The sequence below is a fragment of the Erpetoichthys calabaricus genome, chromosome 9 (assembly GCF_900747795.2).
Source record: "Erpetoichthys calabaricus chromosome 9, fErpCal1.3, whole genome shotgun sequence".
In the NCBI taxonomy this organism is placed as follows: Eukaryota; Metazoa; Chordata; class Cladistia; order Polypteriformes; family Polypteridae; genus Erpetoichthys; species Erpetoichthys calabaricus.
This window is the reverse complement of record NC_041402.2, coordinates 138889843-138909871: the sequence shown is the minus strand read 5'-3', so window position 1 is coordinate 138909871 and position 20029 is coordinate 138889843. Positions and strand designations below refer to the sequence as shown.

General features: G+C 40.1%; 1 protein-coding gene across 17 annotated transcripts in view; it reads right to left on the bottom strand.

Moving 5' to 3' along the window:
- Positions 1-5667: 5667 nt before the first annotated feature.
- The window catches only part of bco2b (beta-carotene oxygenase 2b), a 179610-nt gene continuing 165248 nt past the window's right edge, over positions 5668-20029 (bottom strand). For all 17 annotated transcript variants that reach the window (XM_051931819.1, XM_051931817.1, XM_051931822.1 and 14 more), the window contains exons 12-13: positions 9871-11106; positions 5668-9807 (exon numbers count right to left, since the gene is read on the bottom strand). In XM_051931819.1, coding sequence (XP_051787779.1) covers positions 10990-11106 — 117 coding nt within the window. In that variant the 3' untranslated portion in view covers positions 5668-9807; positions 9871-10989. The remainder of the gene's footprint in view (positions 9808-9870; positions 11107-20029) is intronic.

Below are 20029 nucleotides of genomic sequence, written 5' to 3'. Positions count from 1 at the left end.
TTGACAGACTCGGTCCCGGGATATATTGTTAAAACCATATTCACAAGAAGTGATGATAATGGATCTCATTCAGTTAACTGTCCCGTTTTTTATCTTATGTTATTCTACATTCAGAAAATCACAGCAGTATAATCTTTACATTATCAAGCATTTAGAAATATTTCTATTTTTTGCTATAACTTTAAACGCTTAGCAGTTTTTGTTGTTTTCCAATTATTTCTCCCTTGCTTTCCCAACTCCCTTCATTGTATCTTAATAATGACCAAAACAAGCAAAGCAGACACCCGGGCGAATAATACTAAACTAGCCGACGTCCGCCGTAGCATACGGCGGTGTAAGAATAGGAACGGAAAACGGTGAGAAAGGAATTCAGAAATCAAGAAGAAATAAATAATTCTGGAAAGACGCAGAGTGCATGTAGAATTTCCGGCCAAGCAGGATTACATGTGAAAGTGATAAATAAATCAGGCCTTCCGAATTTACGAACTATGGCCATGGCATCCTGATAGTTTTGTTGCATGTATCTTGGACTTCCTGGAAATGTGGACTATGCTCATTTTGCCTACATGTACGTTATTTTCAGCGTTTCCTTGCAATGCGTCACATAGTTCCACGCGCAGATCTTGTTGATGAAATCTGAGATAGTTGAGACGCGTGCCCTCTGTTTTAACATACGCATCTACGACGTACTGTTGGAATAGTTTGCCGCTGGAGTGCAAAATACTAAATGTATTCCTCATTGCTAATCTGTACGCGTAAAATTGGCATTGAGTAAGCCTTATTCGCTTGGCGGTTCTTTTATTGGGGACATGTTGTAAATCTTTGTGCCAGCCTATGTCTCCGTAATGGAATAAAAGTGGGTAAACCATAGGATCGCAGTTCATATTGAGCGTGGAAATCTGTTTACAGGAGTTGCCTATGGGATAGATGCAAATGTCCCTTTCGGCAGGCGTTTCGCCATCTTCTCAGACGAAAATCGCTGCAATGTCTGGGCATTGTATCGTCGTAAATCTTGCCCCGGGTTTTCCTTCAAAACCATTCGTACAGATGCTGTTGGACTGGACTGAGAGATTTCATGCATGTGTTTGTATGATTTAGCGAAGAGGTTGATGGTTCTGAGCATGGAATCTAGCTGGAGAGTAAATTTTCGCTGCATGCAGAGTTTGCTTTATTTTCTAAGCGTACTTCAGTAGCTTGCGCGGTGTCAAAAACATACAACTGTCCATATTCTGGAGAGGTAGAAGTGTTAGCGTATAGTGGAGAGATTTGGTGATAAATTTGCCCTTGTATTTTAAAACAGTATGGTATGTGGCCAGGAGGTTGAGTTATCTGTGCACCCATGGAAGCAAACGCTAGAGAAGAGTTGTGTTCTCGAATGTGTTCACGATAATTTTTAGTATTTTAAAACAGTATGTGGCCAGGAGGTTGAGTTATCTGTGCACCCATGGAAGCAAACGCTAGAGAAAAGTTGTGTTCTCGAATGTGTTCACGATAATTTTTAGCTTCCGATGTTTGCTGTGTAAGAAGCTGTTGTAAAGACACAGGTGGCTCCCGCAAAAGTGGTAAAGTTACTTTACCGTTGTGGCAGCACCTCGAGTACTTATTGGATGTATTACGCTCAGCAGGCCATTATGGTGCATGACATGGAAGAGGACGAATAGGAATCGAGAAATGCCGTGTCGGCTGCGTGTGGGCGGGACCGGTTTTGAAGTGGAAGCAGGACTAACCAGAAGAGAAGTACAGTATATAAGAGATTATGAAAGGCTGCAACTGCTTCAATGCCAGACCCACTAATTAGTCAATAATGGTAAGACAGAAATCAGGATGAACATAAACAGAAAATAAAAAATTAAGATACTGCTTAATTTTTGTTAAAATATATTAAGGCATTTATTTTTGTCATTTCTACGTTGACCCCAAAACACAGAAACTGAGAAATAACAGCTCACTTATTTAGGCTGAGTCCAATTAAAAACAGAAGTTGGGGTCCCAGGACTGAGTTTGGGAACTACTGCACTATGGGATCAGTAAATTATTTACTAAGTATATCTTTGGGGGCTGTAGGACGAAAACTCGTGCAGACAAAAGCAGAACGTGCGAACTCATGGGGGCAACGGCCGTGTGCGAATCCAAGACAGGATGTGTGAAAGAGCGGTAGCAAAACACATCGTGAAAACACAGAGAGACCATATTGCACGGATTTGGGTCTGAATCTGGCCTTCATTTAAAAATAAATCGAATCAGTATTAGGCAAATATAAAGAAAATAGAACGAAGTATAGTTAAAATGAGTGGCTACATTCATATTATTCCTGTAATCATTACAACTCATAAATGTCAAAACCACTTAATCCAATTCGAGATCTTGGTGGCAGAACCTGTCCTGGCAGTATCAGGTATTATCCAGGGAATGCAAGGTGACAGTCAGGTGGCAGAAGATTACTAATATATATGTATTATTATTACAGTTTCTGCATTGTATTGCAAGTTTATATATTTAATTTCCTACATTTGACTAGTGATTATCATATTATGACAAATCAAAATTACATGTCAAATATCAAAAATATGTTTTTTTTGGCTAGGTCAGACATCAGTAATATGTTTTTCACTAATCAGAATATGAATTATTAGTGGGCTATATGATGCTGTGGTTAAGATTTTGGACTTCAAACCCTGTTGATTCAAATCCTGCTACAGCCACTGTGTGACCATGAGCAAATTACTTCACATGCTTGTGCTCCAATTGGAAAAATGAACAAAGAAATGTATCTCAGATGCTGTAAGTTGTCTTGGATAAAGGCATAAATCAATGCATTACATCCATCCATTTTCTAAGTTATTTCTACAGTCCATTAACGCTGGAGCTGGTGGCCATCTTGACTGCATTAGGGTGAATGGTCACTGCTGGACACACTCACATTGTTCCAATTCAAAGCCTTCAGTTTTAGCTACTGTATATGAACATCATTGTGATGTGGACGGAAAACTGGAGTACCTGGAGGAGTATCCATGCAGACAGACATTAGAGAAAAAAATGCATGGTCCTCAAAGACAGTAATCGGCTGTGGGGTTTGAACCCAGGAATTTGAAGCTCTGAGGTGATCGTATAGAAAAGTATATTCTGAAAGTTGATGATTTGCATATATTTTAAGAGAATCATGAGCACACTGTATATGAAAATAAGCATTATATCCTAGTGCAAGGGTTAAATCACAAAAAGTATTGTGCCCGTGTATTTTTTATTTTTCTTAGCAAGCTGGAAACCACCAATATTTCATGAGTCAAGGTCAGGTATATAGAGAGAGGCTGATAGGCAGAACCCCCACTTCTCTCCAGGTAGTGAACGTGAGCTGAGGACTAGATATAATGGTGGCAGGAACTGGACGGGTTCAAGGTAGGGAGAGGGCCTGCCCAGTGGCCATGAGAGATAGAATAGAGTGATATGCTCATTAGGGTGGGAAATATAGGTGTTACTAATTAGAGGCAGGACCAAGGCAATGGGAAGGTGGGAGTCAGATAGGGGTGACAGATGAGCTGAGGGAGGTAACCTATTGATAACAACTGTAATAAATAGGGTTCACGGGATCCCCTGGATATTATGGCCAGCCTGTACACTGGTACTGTGAGTGCTATGCAGAGTGGAGGCAGAACCTCTGTGTTTTTTCCAGTTGATTCTGGGGTTCGTCGGGGGGGGTGTTCTTGCTCCTACTCTGGTCAATGCTTGTATGGACTGGGTGTTGGTCAAGGTTGTGGAGTCCAGTGGCTGTGGGGCATCTGTTGGTGAAGAAAGATTCACAGATCTTGACTTTGCTGACGATGCTGTGATCTTCACAGAGTCAATGGAGGCTCTGATCGGGGCGCTCGAGAGACTGAGCAAGGAGTCTGAGTGTCTGGGTTTGTGAGTATCCTGGATAAAATCCAAGATCCAGGCTTTTAAATACCTCTTAGACACAGCCATCAGCAGTTTATCTGTCTGCAGAGAGTATTGACCTTGTGGAGAGGCTTACTTACCTCAGCAGTGACATTCATGTCTCTGGTAGCTCTATGAAGTCAGTAGATGGATTGGGAGAGCATGGGGGGTCATGACGTCGCTGGAAAGGAGTGTGTGGCGCTCCTGATATCTATGCAAAAGGACGAAGGTCCAAGTCTTTAGAGTCCTGGTGCTTCCTGTCTTGTTATATGGTTGCATCCAGTGACCTGAGATGAGGACTAGACTCCTTTGGTACTGTGTCTCACCGGAAAATCTTTGGGTACCGTTGGTTTAACTTTGTGTCAAATGAGCGTTTTTTCATGGAGTCCCGAATGAGGCACATCACCTGCATTGCGAGGGAGCGTCAGTTATGGCACTACAGCCATGTAGCACGTTTCTCTGAGGGTGATCCAGCTTGTAAGATCCTCATTGTTGGGGACCCAAGTGGCTGGACCAGACCAAGGGGTCGCACACATAACACCTGGCAACGGCAGATAATGGGTCATTTCCGGAGGGTGGAACTGGACCCCGTGTCTGCCTGGGGGGTTGACAACCAGAATCCTGAGTTGTTTCATCATGAGGTGGGTGCGGCAACGCACTGTACCAGTGCATACTCCCCGACTTGACTTGTAATAAATGAAAGGTGGCCGAGTAGCGGATTGCTCATTTAATTTGAACTGAGACTGTTTGCACATCACGCAATAAAGGTTGACTCTGCCTGCACATCCTGAGGTCTCCAGGTGCCTTCTCTGAAGCAGCGTGTTTCTTCCACAATAATAGCAGTCATCTGCTTTACTACAAAACCTAATAACAACTGTGGGTGTTCTGTTGTTCCATTTTAACTTGCCACAACTAAAGAACTCTTTCCACTGATGCCTTACAGATCTTTTGATTACAGACTAGGGGGCTTTGTCCCCAGCTCGCTTCGCTCGCCAACCCCCAAGTGAAATTGGCTTAAGTGAAATTTTTAATCGTATACAGTATTAAGAAAAGAGGTGCAAGATTGGCACCGTATTCAAAAATTGGCAAGTTACTTCCAGTTTATTCTCAGTTGTTATCACGTAGAAAAATGTTCATGACACAACTTCCACTGGGAGGTTTGTACTTTCTAAATTACCCACAGCAATTGCATAACCCTAAAGCTGGTGTAAAAGGTGTCTAAAATAGATATTGATAATTTGTGAATGCTACAAAACCAACAAATTATCCCAAGGTAACTATAAAAATCAAGAGATCCAGGAATTTCACTGCTCTTCCAGTCCTTTTGAGTGTTCATGCATTCAGATCAAACAGTACATTTTTCTTATTCTGTGAATAAAATATCAAAATTATTCAGTAAAAATCATTTATATTTGGTCTGGTAAAAGGGGAAACTGTCAGGAATTGTTGCTTAATTGCTAAATGTTAAAATTTCCTCCATGATTTTTTTAACTATCAATTTTTTTTAAGAATTAAAGCAAAATGATATACAACATTATGGACACTGGGGGCTTGGAACCTGTGGGTTACTTCTGTTCATTCATTAAACTAAGAGTCTGCCGTTCTTCCATTCAACTGAGTGTTTGAGATACTACCCCATTATAGATCACGGCCAATGTAAACGATAGTGTTTTAAAGCTGATTTTTAAGTAACAGAGCACACAATTCATAACAAACATTAAATGTTTACTGATCAACATGAAAGACAAATAATAAGATTTAAAATTGTGTTTATTTTCATTTATATAAAATAACAAAAATCAAGAAGGATAAAATTAGTGTAAAGTAAACAGGTTAGATTCACAGTCTCTTCCGTATAATAAAATGAAAGACAAATAATAAGATTTAAAATTTTGTTTATTTTCATTTATATAAAATAACAAAAATCAAGAAGGATAAAATGAGTGAAAAGTGAACAGGTTAGATTCACAGTCTCTTCCGTATAATAAAATTCAGCACCAATATTAACATCCAGGGCCATCCAGTAAATGAAAATGGCCATCATACATTAACCATTTTCAGTTATTCTAAGACTAAGTCCTATGGTTCTAATTTTGTCCTGTGTAGCTCAAAGACAGACCTATAATTTTATTGTATTACACTAACAGTAAATCAAAATTTGCTTCCCAATTCGAAATTAAACTAAAATTTTTGTAAAATAAATATTCAATCTTTTAAACCTGCTTTGTCCATGACAGGGTCACAGGTGTCCAGAGCCTTTCGATATGACTGTACGTCTTTGGACTGTGGTAGAAGCACGAGTACATAGAAGAAACCCATGCATAGAAGGGGAGCACATGCACACTTCATGGAAAAGGCACCTCAGGCAGTAATCAAGCTGGTGTTCAAATGGTGTGAGGTGGCAACACTACTCAACTTGCAAACATAAGAGATTAACATCATATTCAGTCTCATAAACATGCTTCCTTAAACATCCATCCATTATCCAACCCGCTAAACACAGGGGTCTGCTGGAGCCAATCCCAGGGCACAAGGCAGGAACAAACCCCAGGCAGGGCGCCAGCCCACCACAGGGCACACACCCGGGACAATTTAGGATCACCAATGCACCTAACCTGCATGTCTTTGAATTGTGGGAGGAAACCCACGCAGACACGGGGAGAACATGCAAACTCCACGCAGGGAGGACCCGGGAAGTGAACCCAGGTCTCCTTACTGTGAGGCAGCAGTGCTACCACTGCGCCAATGTGGTGTTCCTTCCTTAAGCAAAATCTTCCAAACTAATGTTTTTTTCTATTACCTTCAAACTATTAGGCAACATTTGAAAATGTAAAACGCATTTCATTATTGTCAAAACTGAAAATAAATCCAAACATCAATGAAGAAATGTGACATGGGGACACAGTTTTTAGCACTGCTGCCTCACATCATTAGAGAGCTAAGTTCTAAATCAGCATTGTCATTGTGAAGTTCTCACACTCCTCCAACACCTGCTCAAGTTTCTTCCAGGAACTCAGGTTTCTATTCACATCCAAATTATGTCTCTCTCTTTATTATCAGCCTTTTATTTAGGTAACTGAATATAATAACAAAGCCTTACCCAAGAAGGCAAGTGAAAACAGCATGGCAAGTACAACAGTAGGCTTCAAAAAGTGCTGTATGACTACAGAGGCCTGAGTAAAATGGTAATTTATGTAGGATGAAACAGCAAACAAAATGAAAAGGATCACCTTAGAATTACATAAATGAGTTTTTGCCAAGATTTTAGCACTGAACCTCATTCATAGAATTAGTTTTTTTTTCTCAAGCCTGAGATAATATAGGACTTCTCTTTGCCACTGAGGTGTACAGAGTGTATAACAGTGCTTCTCTAGTTGACCAGAGTAAGTCTGAAGGTGGTGTGATATAGGATATCATAGCACACTTTAATCCCATGAGGTATTACTACTGTTAAGGCATTAGGAGTGATTTTTAAATCCAAGGCTATACAAGAGATGTACAAATATTTTTGCCCAAAATGGTTCAAGTGTATAAGATTCCAAAAATGTGACCTGGCAATACAGGCAGGTGATGACATCACTTAAAGCTTGGATCTTGACCTGGACACATTTTAGACTATTTCAGAAGTGATATATGTGATTGATGAACAAATGTTAGTTGGATTATGGTGTGCTTAGTGTGCATTGAACTACTGTGTATTTTATGAATGGCTGAATTCCATTCCATTTCTGCAATTTTCATTTTTTTCCATTATTCCCTAAGATCATGATGTGACTTAAGGATAAGATGTTCTGTTTATTTTGTAGTCAGAAGATTAAATACCAATTATAGTGGCAACTTTTTCTTCTAGAGAACATCATTTGGTGACCTAGAATATTCCTGGTAAGTTCTAGAAACTTCAGCTCTAATGAGCTGGTAAAATTGTTAAGAAAATATGAACTTGTATGGAAATGAATTTCATGTAGACCTTATAGACTAGCACTAATGGTTTAAGTCAGCAATTGTAAATTAGATTTATAGGCCATAATTATCTGAAGTACAAAATAAGAGAATTGCTGGAGATAACAATTGTTTTGCAGTTCCATGATTTAATAGGTGCTAAGTTATGATCAATAAAAAATTAATCAATTTTGAGTACCTATAATGTACTGACAAAAACAAAGAATATAATCTTAATTTGGATACAGAAATCTCCATGGGTCAGGGAGATTTTGATCCTTAATAAACTGTGCAATTACTGCCAGTTGTAGATTTAACAGTTTCAATTCCAAGTCTGGACTTAATACACAATTAAAGTCTACACCCATTATAAGATTATGAGTATGCATACTGGGAACTAAAATAATTGCATTGAGCATGAATTGCCTATGATATATATTTAGTGCCTATATATTAACCATTGGCGGCACGGTGGCGCAGTGGGTAGCGCTGCTGCCTCGCAGTTGGGAGATCTGGGGACCTGGGTTTGATTCCCGGGTCCTCCCTGCGTGGAGTTTGCATGTTCTCCCCGTGTCTGCGTGGGTTTCCTCCGGGCGCTCCGGTTTCCTCCCACAGTCCAAAGACATGCAGGTTAGGTGGATTGGCGATTCTAAATTGGCCCTAGTGTGTGCTTGGTGGGTGGGTGTGTTTGTGTGTGTCCTGCGGTGGGTTGGCACCCTGCCCAGGATTGTTTCCTGCCTTGTGCCCTGTGTTGGCTGGGATTGGCTCCAGCAGACCCCCGTGACCCTGTGTTCGGATTCAGCGGGTTGGAAAATGGATGGATGGATGGATATTAACCATTAGAACATAACAATTGTGACAAGAACAGCACATCCAGCCCAACCAGCTTGTCTGTCCATTTCAACTAGATTATCCAAAATAGTATCAAGTTGAGATCTGAAGGTCCCTAAAGTCCTACTTCTCTACCAAACTACTTGGTAATTTATGCCATGTGTCTATGACTATCTGTATGTAAATTTGAGAAACCTGCTTTTAACACATTTTCAACTGTGTCCCCAAGTTCTTGTTACAGAATGTATTTTAAAGTAACAGCCTGGATCCATTGTACTTATTCCTTTCATAATTTAAAATACTTTGTGTCACTTCTGAATTTCCATTACCTGAAACATAAAATGATCAACTCCTTCAATCTCTCCTCATAGCTCATACCTCTTAGCTCCAGCATCAGCCTAATTGCTCTTCTTTGGACTTTCTCTAGCACTGCTGCGTTTTATTTTTAATATGGAAATGGAAACTGAACACCGTACTACAGGTAAGGCCCCTCTAGTACATTAAATAACTTAAGCATAACCTCAAATGACTTGTGCTCAGTACATCATATGTAACCTAATATCCTATTAGCCTTCTCCATTGCTTCTGTACACTGTCTTGATGTAGATAGAGATGATTCCACTATGGCTTGCAGATCCTTCTCATAAGGTATTTTTTCAAGTTTCAGACCCTCCCATTATGTTTTGAAATCTAAACTTTCTACTCCTTATATGCAATACCTTATATTTATTAACATTAAATTTGATCTGCCTATTCCTGTATGCTGTTCAAGTCCTCCTGTAACAATTTTGCTGATTCTACATTTTCTGTTCTTCCACCTACGGTGGTAGGTAGTTTAAATACCCATAGGGTGAATGGCAAGAATGATTTCTGGACAGGATGTCATCCCTTAACAGTGTACGCACACTCACCACACACCCATGAACACACACTAGGAGTGTGGGAAGAAACAGGAGCACCATGAGGAAACTCACATGGATATGAGGAAAACAAACTCCACACAGACAGCACCTGGGGCTTGAACCTTAAATAACTACTGTCATTCAAAACAAGAGTAGATTTCTGAGGTGTATCACTGCCAGTAAAAAAGTTTAGTTTAAGCATTAGTTAAGCTGAGAGAAAGAACTTTTTGGGGTGTGACGCAAGGATATGATGATTTTTGAAAGCATAATATGAAAGGTCACGTACCTTTGTCACTTGACTCATGACACTAGTTAAGGAATGAAGTAGTTAATAACTAGTTAAAAATTTAATTAATCAGTGCAGCTTATTTACCTTTTCTTAATCATTAAAAAATAATGTTTTTCAAATTCACTCCATTATTAATAATACATTTTCCAAATGAGTTCACAAATAGTTTAAAATACTCTGGTTTACATATAACAGTTCAACAAACCCCTGAAAAAAGCTAAATTATACCAAAAAATATATAGACTATACTATGTGTACTTTACACAGCTGATAGGATAAAACACAATTCAGTGAACAGTCTGGTTTGAAATGTTTAACTCTATTGACTCACATACCGCACTGTTGCAAATAGTACAGTAAATCATGGGCAGTTTATCACTCGATACAGAAATTTCACTTGGAAAAACTTCATAAATTTTACCACATAATTATGTGACGACCCATCACAGACATGTTTAAGAAACATTGCTCTAAATTTGTTAGCACTCCTGTAGAGGTCAGTATCGATTCGGTCGTGCTTGCAAATCAGTTCCCATGATTCACTAAAAAGAGTCATTCAGAAAGAATTAACCATTCATTCGACTTTAAAATGTAATGCATCTACATTTATAGAAATGTAGTACAGTAGAAAGTGGAGATATTTGCTGCAAAATACAGTGGGGTAAAAGTCAAAAGTACCCAAAACTGTATCTATTTAATTAAAGTACAAATATGTGAAAAAACTACTTAAGTACAGTAAAAAAGCAATTGTATTGTTATTTTCCACCCCGATTATGCTTTGTGCACAGTGCTGCTAAGATACAGTATGTTCTGGCACACTGCAACCATGAAGCAGAATAAGCAGGTTTAGTAAATGGCTGGGATTGGCTCTAGCAGACCCCCGTGACCCTGTGTTAGGATATTGCGGGTTGGATAATGGATGGATGGATGGATGAATTAATCTATCTAGGGAAGCATATCAGATATTGTACTTACTTCTTAGAGTTGTATGACTGATTCAGTGGGGTTCTGAAGAAAAGACACATACAATTTGATAAAATATAAAACAGTGCAAAAATGTGTAATGCTGATGCATGGAAGTTCCAGATTATGTTCGGGAAGGTTCTGTTTTTCCAGTTATATATTGGCTGCAAATACTCCATGGAAACCATAAGGCATCTGTACAGGTATTTCTGCTCTTCCAATCTCTTTGAAGGTTTTTGCATCCAAGACAAGTAGAAAATTATTCTTTGTCTGTGAATAAAATGGTAAACTTAAGTAAGTTAAATTTAAATCTAGACTAATAAAGGGGAAACACAAACTCAAAGGATTATTGATTCATTTGAAAAACAACTCAGCTGTAAAGACCTCTCAGACATTTCATGGAGCATATAACCTGCATTTGTCAAACTGAAGTAGTAGTCACCCTCTTGGAAGGTTTCATGCTTCATTGTTATACAACATTAAAACACAGTGGAATTTAATTAGACTTGTATAACACTGACCAGCAGAAAAAGACTCTTTATGTTAAAGTGAAAACAGATCTATGCAAAGTGGTCTAAATTAATTACAAATATAAAACATAGATTTTAAGCAGTTTCCTACTGTTGATCATCTGCCATTTTTCACTGAAATCATAAATTAAGATAGCTAAATAGTACAATTTATTACAAGAGACGTGATAGTCTTACAAGACAATGAAAGCATCACTTTGTTTGTCTGCTGTGACAGTCTCAGGGTATGAAGTGGGCCTAGACTTGCACGTCAGACTCTTTCTGACTTCCAGTTTATTATTGTTAATTTACTTTGGTAGCACAGTGGCACAGAGGTTAGTAATCCAGCATCCTTGATTCAGATAGCACATTAGTTACTCTCCAAGTACAGCTTGCACATTCTTCTAGTGAATCTATGGGTTTCCCTTTTACCTTCCTTCCCACATTCCCCAAAGAAATTTAGATTAGGTAGATAGGCAACTCAAAATTTGCTCCAGTGTGAATAACTATGTATACTCTGTGATAGGCTGACACATCATGTCCAGGCCTTTTTCCTGGCTCTCCTGAATTGGTGCTGATCTCCCCTGGACTGGGCAGATTTAAAAATGTATATGATTATTATTAATTTTAGTATCACAAAACATTAGGCAGCACAGTGTCTTCTATTTCTTATGACCTAGTAGTTGAGGTGGTTTAAATAAATGTGTACATTTGAGACACTATGTTGGTTCGGTCTAAGTCTTTTCCTGTGTTATGCCAAGAGCTAGTTCCTACACTAAAGAATGTTGATGGTGGTGAATAAAATGTGGCTTGAGAATAAAAGAAACAGAATGTCACGTTGCCTTCACACTCAATAAGTAGCAAAATGAGCAAAGCTTGTCTGTTTGTCTGATCAAAACCCACCTTCCTGTGTTTTGATACACATTGTATTACTGCAGTTCTTCCTTTGGAGGACTGCTGTGCTGAGTTTTTGCTTGTTACCACTGTCCCCTTTGCAACCACAGAATACTGTTGGGGACCCTGCAAACCACAAATGGATTTTCCTTAAACAAATCCTGTAAACACAGCATTCAGTTTATTGATGTACTGTATGTAGGCAGCATCAAATGGATTACTGATGAACTTATCCTTGCTACAGAAAATAAAGATTGATATACTGTACTTGCACAATACAAACGTCATGTTTAAGCATGTCCTATCTTAATTCAGTAAATTCAGATTTCATTTTTTACCCTAATGTAATTTATTATTTCTCTACAAAAAATAGAAAATGTTGTTAAAGAGAGTCCATTTGCCCTAGTATATACAATACACTAATTAACCCTGGGTGTATCTATTAATGGGCATTTTGCACCTAAATTTCATTATGGCCAAATTATACTTTTACTGGCTCTGCTCTGTAAATTCAAAATTCCATCTCATCACTGGTAGCAAATATAGGTTGTGTATGCCTCACTTTCACACAAACCTTTTCTAAAATCAAATTATTTGTCTGGGAGAGTTCAAGTACCAGTTGCCCTCTAGCTGAAGAAAGAAAGAAAGGTGCAATGTTATAATTATAAAAAAATAACTGTGTTACCCGGCTCAACTGGGATATTTCAAGACAATGGGCCTTGGTTATAATGCTATCAGTTAATTGAACGTGTCAGAAATATTTTGTAAGTAACTGGATACTTTTCTGTATACAATATTTGTTGTTTTGTTTTTATTTCCCATGAACTAATATTATTAGTTCATTGTTTATTGTTCTCTTGAACATGTTGTATACAATTGCACATGAGTAAAACATTCTTGGTGTGGATCAATTCTTGCTCTTCCTAGTGACTTGGCTTTTCTTAATTTTCATTGCAAAACACAAGCTTAGAGGAAAGTGTATTCTTTTGAATTTAAACAGATGATTAGTAGGAATTATGGGATTTTTGGTTATAATTTAAACCCTGTAGCACTTCCTATAAAAATGATAGTTTCAATCAGATTTGAATGTAACACTTTGATCTGTAATCCTGTACCATTACAAAGTTTTGGAGGGTTTAGATCAAAAGCAATACACATTCAAATTTTGTTTTACTTTAATTTATTACATACAGCATTGACGTTTACAGGCCGCACATTTATGTGACCCATGAAGAAAACTGAACATTTTTAAGCATTATACAGAAAAGAACAGGTAAAATGAAAAAATATTGTGAACTATGTAAAATGCCCACCGGCTGTTAGTTCTGTCTATGGGGGATCCCTTTATGGAGCTGTGAAAGTCTTTAACCCATTAACCGCCCTCTGCCGGATATATCCGGCATCGTAGCTTTAATGCTGACGCCCTACTGCCGGAATTATCCGGCACATTTGCCTGTGGTTATATGAATGCCTGGCGCGTAGTATAACTGACGGTTTGGCGTGGGTATTATTACTACGTTGTATTTCGACAACTCTGCGCTTGTATTGGCCAATCACGTGATGTGATTCGAAAGTGAAAGCTGTGAATATGGCGAAACGTAAACTGACTTCAAGTGAGGTTTTGCAGGCGATTTTGGACAATAATTCTGATCATGATTGTAGCAGTTCTGAAGAAGATTTTAGCGACAATGATGATCAGCAATGTGCGCTGCATGATACTGTGAATGACGGCGCATCGGATGATGGCGATGAGTGGGTGTATCCCCAGCATCTCAACTGGACTGCTGCCCGAGGTGAACTCCCTTTTCTGCATCCGTTTGAGGCAACGTGTGGCTTTACTGTTGATGTAAACAATTACACTGCTGAGCAGTTTTATGAGCTGTTTGTGTCACCTGATTTGATCAGACATTTTGCTCATCAGACAAATCTGTATGCAGCACAGTTTATTGAGAAAAATCCCAATTTACCTCCACATTCCCGTGTTCGTGCTTGGGTAGACACTGATGAAAACGAAATGAAAAAATTCATTGGGATTTTGATGTTGATGGGAATAATCAGAAAACCAGATACTGAGATGTACTGGTCTACAGATCCTATGTATGCAACACCTATTTTTGCAGCTATCATGACACGTAACCGATTCTCTTTGCTGCTGAAATTCTTTCATTTGAATGACAACAGAAATGAGCCAGATAAGAAAGATCCAAACCGCGACCGCTTGTTCAAGCTACGTCCTTTGATTGACCATTTATTTGAAGCATTTCAGTTGCCCTACATGCCAGGAACGTCAGTTACAGTTGATGAAAGTTTATTGTTGTGGAAGCCTGAGAAAAGGTACATTGTGTTTTATTATGTGTTTGCCCATTTCTAGAACTTGCACAACATTTAGTGGTCAATACTGCTTGAATAAATGTAAAAAGTGTAAAAAAAATGTAAAAAAGTAAAAAAACGAAAATTGTTCAGATTTCGCCTGTCGTGGGGAATATTTAGGGAGTTGGCGGTTAAAGGGTTAATCTGACTACGGCATGCTGTTGCTCCTGGCCTGTGTTGTACCCAGGGACTGAAGTGAGTCAATATGCTATAGTGGCACTTCCCTGTTTCTGCTGTGAGAACAACAGCATAACAGCACATTGTAGTCTGACCTTGAAGAGAATACCCCTGTTCTTTTAAGTATTTGCATATAAGCATACTCAACAATTAAATTTGATTTGAACTTTTATGTATTTTATATTACATTGTGAGAAGTAAGAAGAAGCCAACAGAGTTGGAAACACTGTGTGTGCCCAAGGAGACCACTTACTAACCATATTTTCACTGAACTTCACCTTAGTGTCTTTCATTCACTAGGACCCTGTCGCTCTTTCCTGTCCAACAACAACAACAACAACAACATTTATTTATATAGCACATTTTCATACAAAAAGTAGCTCAAAGTGCTTTACATAATGAAGAAAAGAAGAATAAAAGACAAATAAGAAATTAAAATAAGACAACCTTAGTTAACATAAAAAGGAGTTTTTTTGTTTTTTTTTTATATTTTTGGGTATTTAGTTTGAAATATCAAGATATTCTTTCTTAGTGGATATGTAATGCCCTAGATGTACCATCTTGCCAAATTTCAGCCTTTTAACTGAATAGAAAAAGGTATTTTTGTTGATGAGGATATAACTGAGTCAAATATATATACAGTGGGGCAAAAAAGTATTTAGTCAGCCACCAATTGTGCAAGTTCTCCCACTTAAAAAGATGAAAGAGGCCTGCAATTTTCATCATAGGTATACCTCAACTATGAGAGACAAAATGAGAAAAAAAAATCCAGAAAATGACATTGTCTGATTTTTGAAGAATTTATTTGCAATTTACGGTGGAAAAAAAGTATTTGGTCAATAACAAAAGTTCATCTCAATACTTTGTTATATACCCTTTGTTGGAAATGACAGAGGTCAAACGTTTTCTGCAAGTCTTCACAAGGTTTTCACACACTGTTGCTGGTATTTTGGCCCATTCCTCCATACAGATCTCCTCTAGAGCAGTGATGTTTTGGGGCTGTCGCTGGGCAACACGGACTTTCAACTCCCTCCAAAGATTTTCTATGGGTTTGAGATCTGGAGACTGGCTAGGCCACTCCAGGACCTTGAAATGCTTCTTACGAAGCCACTCCTTCGTTACCCGGGCGGTGTGTTTGGGATCATTGTCATGCTGAAAGACCCAGCCACATTTCATCTTCAATGCCCTTGCTGATGGAAGGAGGTTTTCACTCAAAATCTGACGATACATGGCCCCATTCATTCTTTCCTTTACACGGATCAGTCGTCCTGGTCCCTTTGCAGAAAAACAGCCCCAAAGCATGATGTTTCCATCCCCATGCTTTACAGTAGGTATGGTGTTCTTTGGATGCAATTCAGCATTCTTTCTCCTCCAAACACGACATTCTATTTTGGTTTCATCTGACCATATGACATTCTCCCAATCCTCTTCTGGATCATCCAAATGCTCTCTAGCAAACTTCAGACGGGCCTGCACATGCACTGGCTTAAGCAGGGGGACACGTCTGGCACTGCAGGATTTGAGTCCCTGGCGGCATAGTGTGTTACTGATGGTAGCCTTTGTTACTTTGGTCCCAGCTCTCTGCAGGTCATTCACTAGGTCCCCCTGTGTGGTTCTGGGATTTTTGCTCACCATTCTTGTGATCATTTTGACCCCACGGGGTGAGATCTTGCGTGGAGCCCCAGATCGAGGGAGATTATCAGTGGTCTTGTATGTCTTCCATTTTCTAATAATTGCTCCCACAGTTGATTTCTTCACACCAAGCTGCTTACATATTGCAGATTCAGTCTTCCCAGCCTGATGCAGGTCTACAATTTTGTTTCTGGTGTCCTTTGACAGTTCTTTGGTCTTGGCCATAGTGGAGTTTGGAATGTGACTGTTTGAGGTTGTGGACAGGTGTCTTAACTCCACCGACGCCTGGTCCCAAGCCCAGGGTGAGAAAGGAGGAGGGTGGTCGGCCTGCCACGCCGATCAGAATCGGGAAACCGAAAAAAATAGGCAAGAAACCGCATGGATACACGACTTAATCACTTACGAATAAATGCTACCGCATCCGGGGCAGCCGATTGCGTCAGCCTTGGGGACCAGGGATGCTGGTGAGAAGTGTGCTACTGGCCAAAGACCCAAATTAATTACACCAAAATCGGAAATACGAATCGCCACGTGGAATGTGCGAACGGGACATCACGTCGGTCAAAAAGAAATTATTGCCAAGGAATTATTGAAATGCAAAATATCGATCTGTGCGCTATCAGAACTGCGGCTCATGGAATCCGGGACAATGAAGGTCGATCCGCCAACAATCGACGAGACGATGACGCTATTCTATTCCGGTAGTGACAAACGAGAGGCCGGTGTTGGCTTTATGGTCAACCGACGGACTGCCGCTAGTGTTATCGCATTCCAACCGATATCTGAGCACCTGGCGGTTATCACTATCGATGGAACGATCAAGACCTATATCGTATCCGTCTACGCTCCAACCGAGACCAGCCCGGACACGAAAAAGAATGAACTCTACGATCGGCTGCAACACACACTGGATACAATACCCCAAACCGAATTAATCATACTCACGGGCGACTTTAATGCACATATGGGTGCAGATCGAACCGGATGGGAAGAAACAATGGGCAAATTCGGACATGGGGAAATCAACGACAACGGAGTACGCCTTTTATCTTTCGCAGCGTCAAACACCTTGATTGTCGGCAACAGCATCTTTCGTCACCCCCTTAAACATTAACTCACGTGGCGAAATTCATCCAGCAACGATGCGGCGATATTGGACTACATTCTGGTCAACACCAGATTCAGATCAACGCTCAAAGATGTACGTGCGATGCGTGGACCCGACTATGGATCGGACCATTATCTTATCCGAGCAAAATTTGTGAATGAAATTACAAAAAGCGAAGAAAAAGGCGTCACCACCAACTAGGAGGAACTGGGCCTGTCTACAAGACCCAGCAACTGGATGAGAATTTCAAATCGCATTATCCAACAAATTCGCAGCACTCACAATACCGGGCGATATTGAGGCAGAAGAAAAACAACTATCGGAGTCCATTGTGGGGTGTGCAATGGAGCTGTGCCCACCCATCCGTCGACGGATGCAGCAATGGATTTCGGATGATTGTCTCGACCTTATTGACCAGCGAAAATGAATGAAACACGTCGATTTCGAGCAGTACCAACGATTAAATAAAGAAGTTCGACAGAAAATGAAATCAGAACGGGAAGCGCACCGGAATAGCGTTGCGGCCGTCATGGAAGAAGCAGCGTCGAGACACGAGTACCGGACGCTGTACCAGACAATCCGACAGTTAGGTGGCAAAACTACATCAACGAATGACAATATTAAAAAGTCAGATGGAACTTTCGTGAACTCTCCTCATGAGTGCCTGCAGCGGTGGAGAGAATTCTTTCACCAGCTGTACAACCATGATCCGCCACAAGGTCCAGTGCCCGAACCACCGATCATCGAGCAGCCGATGAATCAGTTTCCCGATACCGAACCAACAATCAACGAGGCCAGTTTGTGGAGAGCCCTAGAGATCGAACATGTGCCGCTGAAAATCATTCATCTTCTTCAAGCATTGTACGATGGCTCAACCAGCAGTGTCCGTATCCGGAATGACATGTCTGAGGAGTTCCCGATTCGAACTGGAGTCCGGCAAGGAGATGTCACCTCACAGCTTCTTTTCAACATTGTGATCGATGCGATTATGCGAGAAGCATTCGATGGGTGACACGGAGTTCGATACGACGATACAAACTTCTTAACCGATCTGATGTTCGCCGATGATAGCGCTGTTTTCGCCGACACGGATACTGAAGCAACGGACACTTTGTATGACATTTCCTGCATTGCACAGTCATACGGATTGAGAATCAACGTGGATAAGACCAAAGTACTTACAACAGACGGATCGGAAGCCAGAGTCTACCTTGAGGGAACTCGAATCGAGCAGGTACCAAAGTTCAAGTACTTGGGATCATTGATCACGGAGAAGAAAGCAGCGTCGGCAGCCGAAGTTCACAGCCGGATCGGCCAGGCAATAGCAGCATTTGCCTCACTCAAGTGGTGCATATGGAAGCGGGCGAATATTACCATCAAAACCAAAATACGCCTATATAGGACGCTGATCCTTCCAATTTTTCTTTACGGATCGGAAACATGGACATTGCTCAAGCCGGACCTCAACAAGCTCGAGGCATTCCAAATGCGATGCTTAAGACAGATTCTCTGTGTCTCACTCTGCGACTGCCTCCGAAACGAGACAATCAGAGAAAGGTGCGATCAACAGGCATCGATCGCGGAGGAAATTCAAAAACGTCGATTAAGATGGTTCGGCCACGTCTGTAGGATGGATGGAAATTGACTACCACATAAACTCCTATGGAGAAAACGTTCTCCCGATTGGAGGATACAACAACAAGCACCGAAGATGACATGGTTGAAACACGTAGAGAACGACCTAAAGAACCAGCGACTGACAACAATCGAAGCAAGAACCGTCGCAACCGATCGACTAGCATGGAAGAGTGTGGTGAACAGAGCACGGAATCCAGCGGTACCAACAGCAGCGTATTGGCTAAGAGGTTGACCTCCTTTCCAAACGCCAGCTATGGAATAAAGAAGAGAAGAAGAAGAAGGACAGGTGTCTTTTATATTGATAACGAGTTCAAACAGGTGCCATTAATACAGGTAACGAGTGGAGGACAGAGGAGCCTCTTACAGAAGAAGTTACAGGTCTGTGAGAGCCAGAAATCTTGCTTGTTTGTAGGTGACCAAATACTTATTTTCCACCATAATTTGCAAATAAATTCTTTAAAAATCAGACAATGTGATTTTCTGGATTTTTTTTTCTCATTTTGTCTCTCATAGTTGAGGTATACCTATGATGAAAATTACAGGCCTCATCTTTTTAAGTGGGAGAACTTGCACAATTGGTGGCTGACTAAATACTTTTTTGCCCCACTGTATTAACTCATAAATAAAACCACTTATGACAGCTTTATGTGGATGTGTCAGCCTGCTTATACTCATCACTCTTTCTCAAGTGGGTACTAATATATAAATAATTAAGGCACACTCTTATTAGGCATAATTTGACATAAATAACTATTTGCTTTGTCTGTGGCTAACTAGACTACAAACATTCTAAGCAATCAGTCCGTTTATAGTGCCAACTATAATAGCGAGGATAATGTAAATAGCAAGGTGGAAAGATTTAATA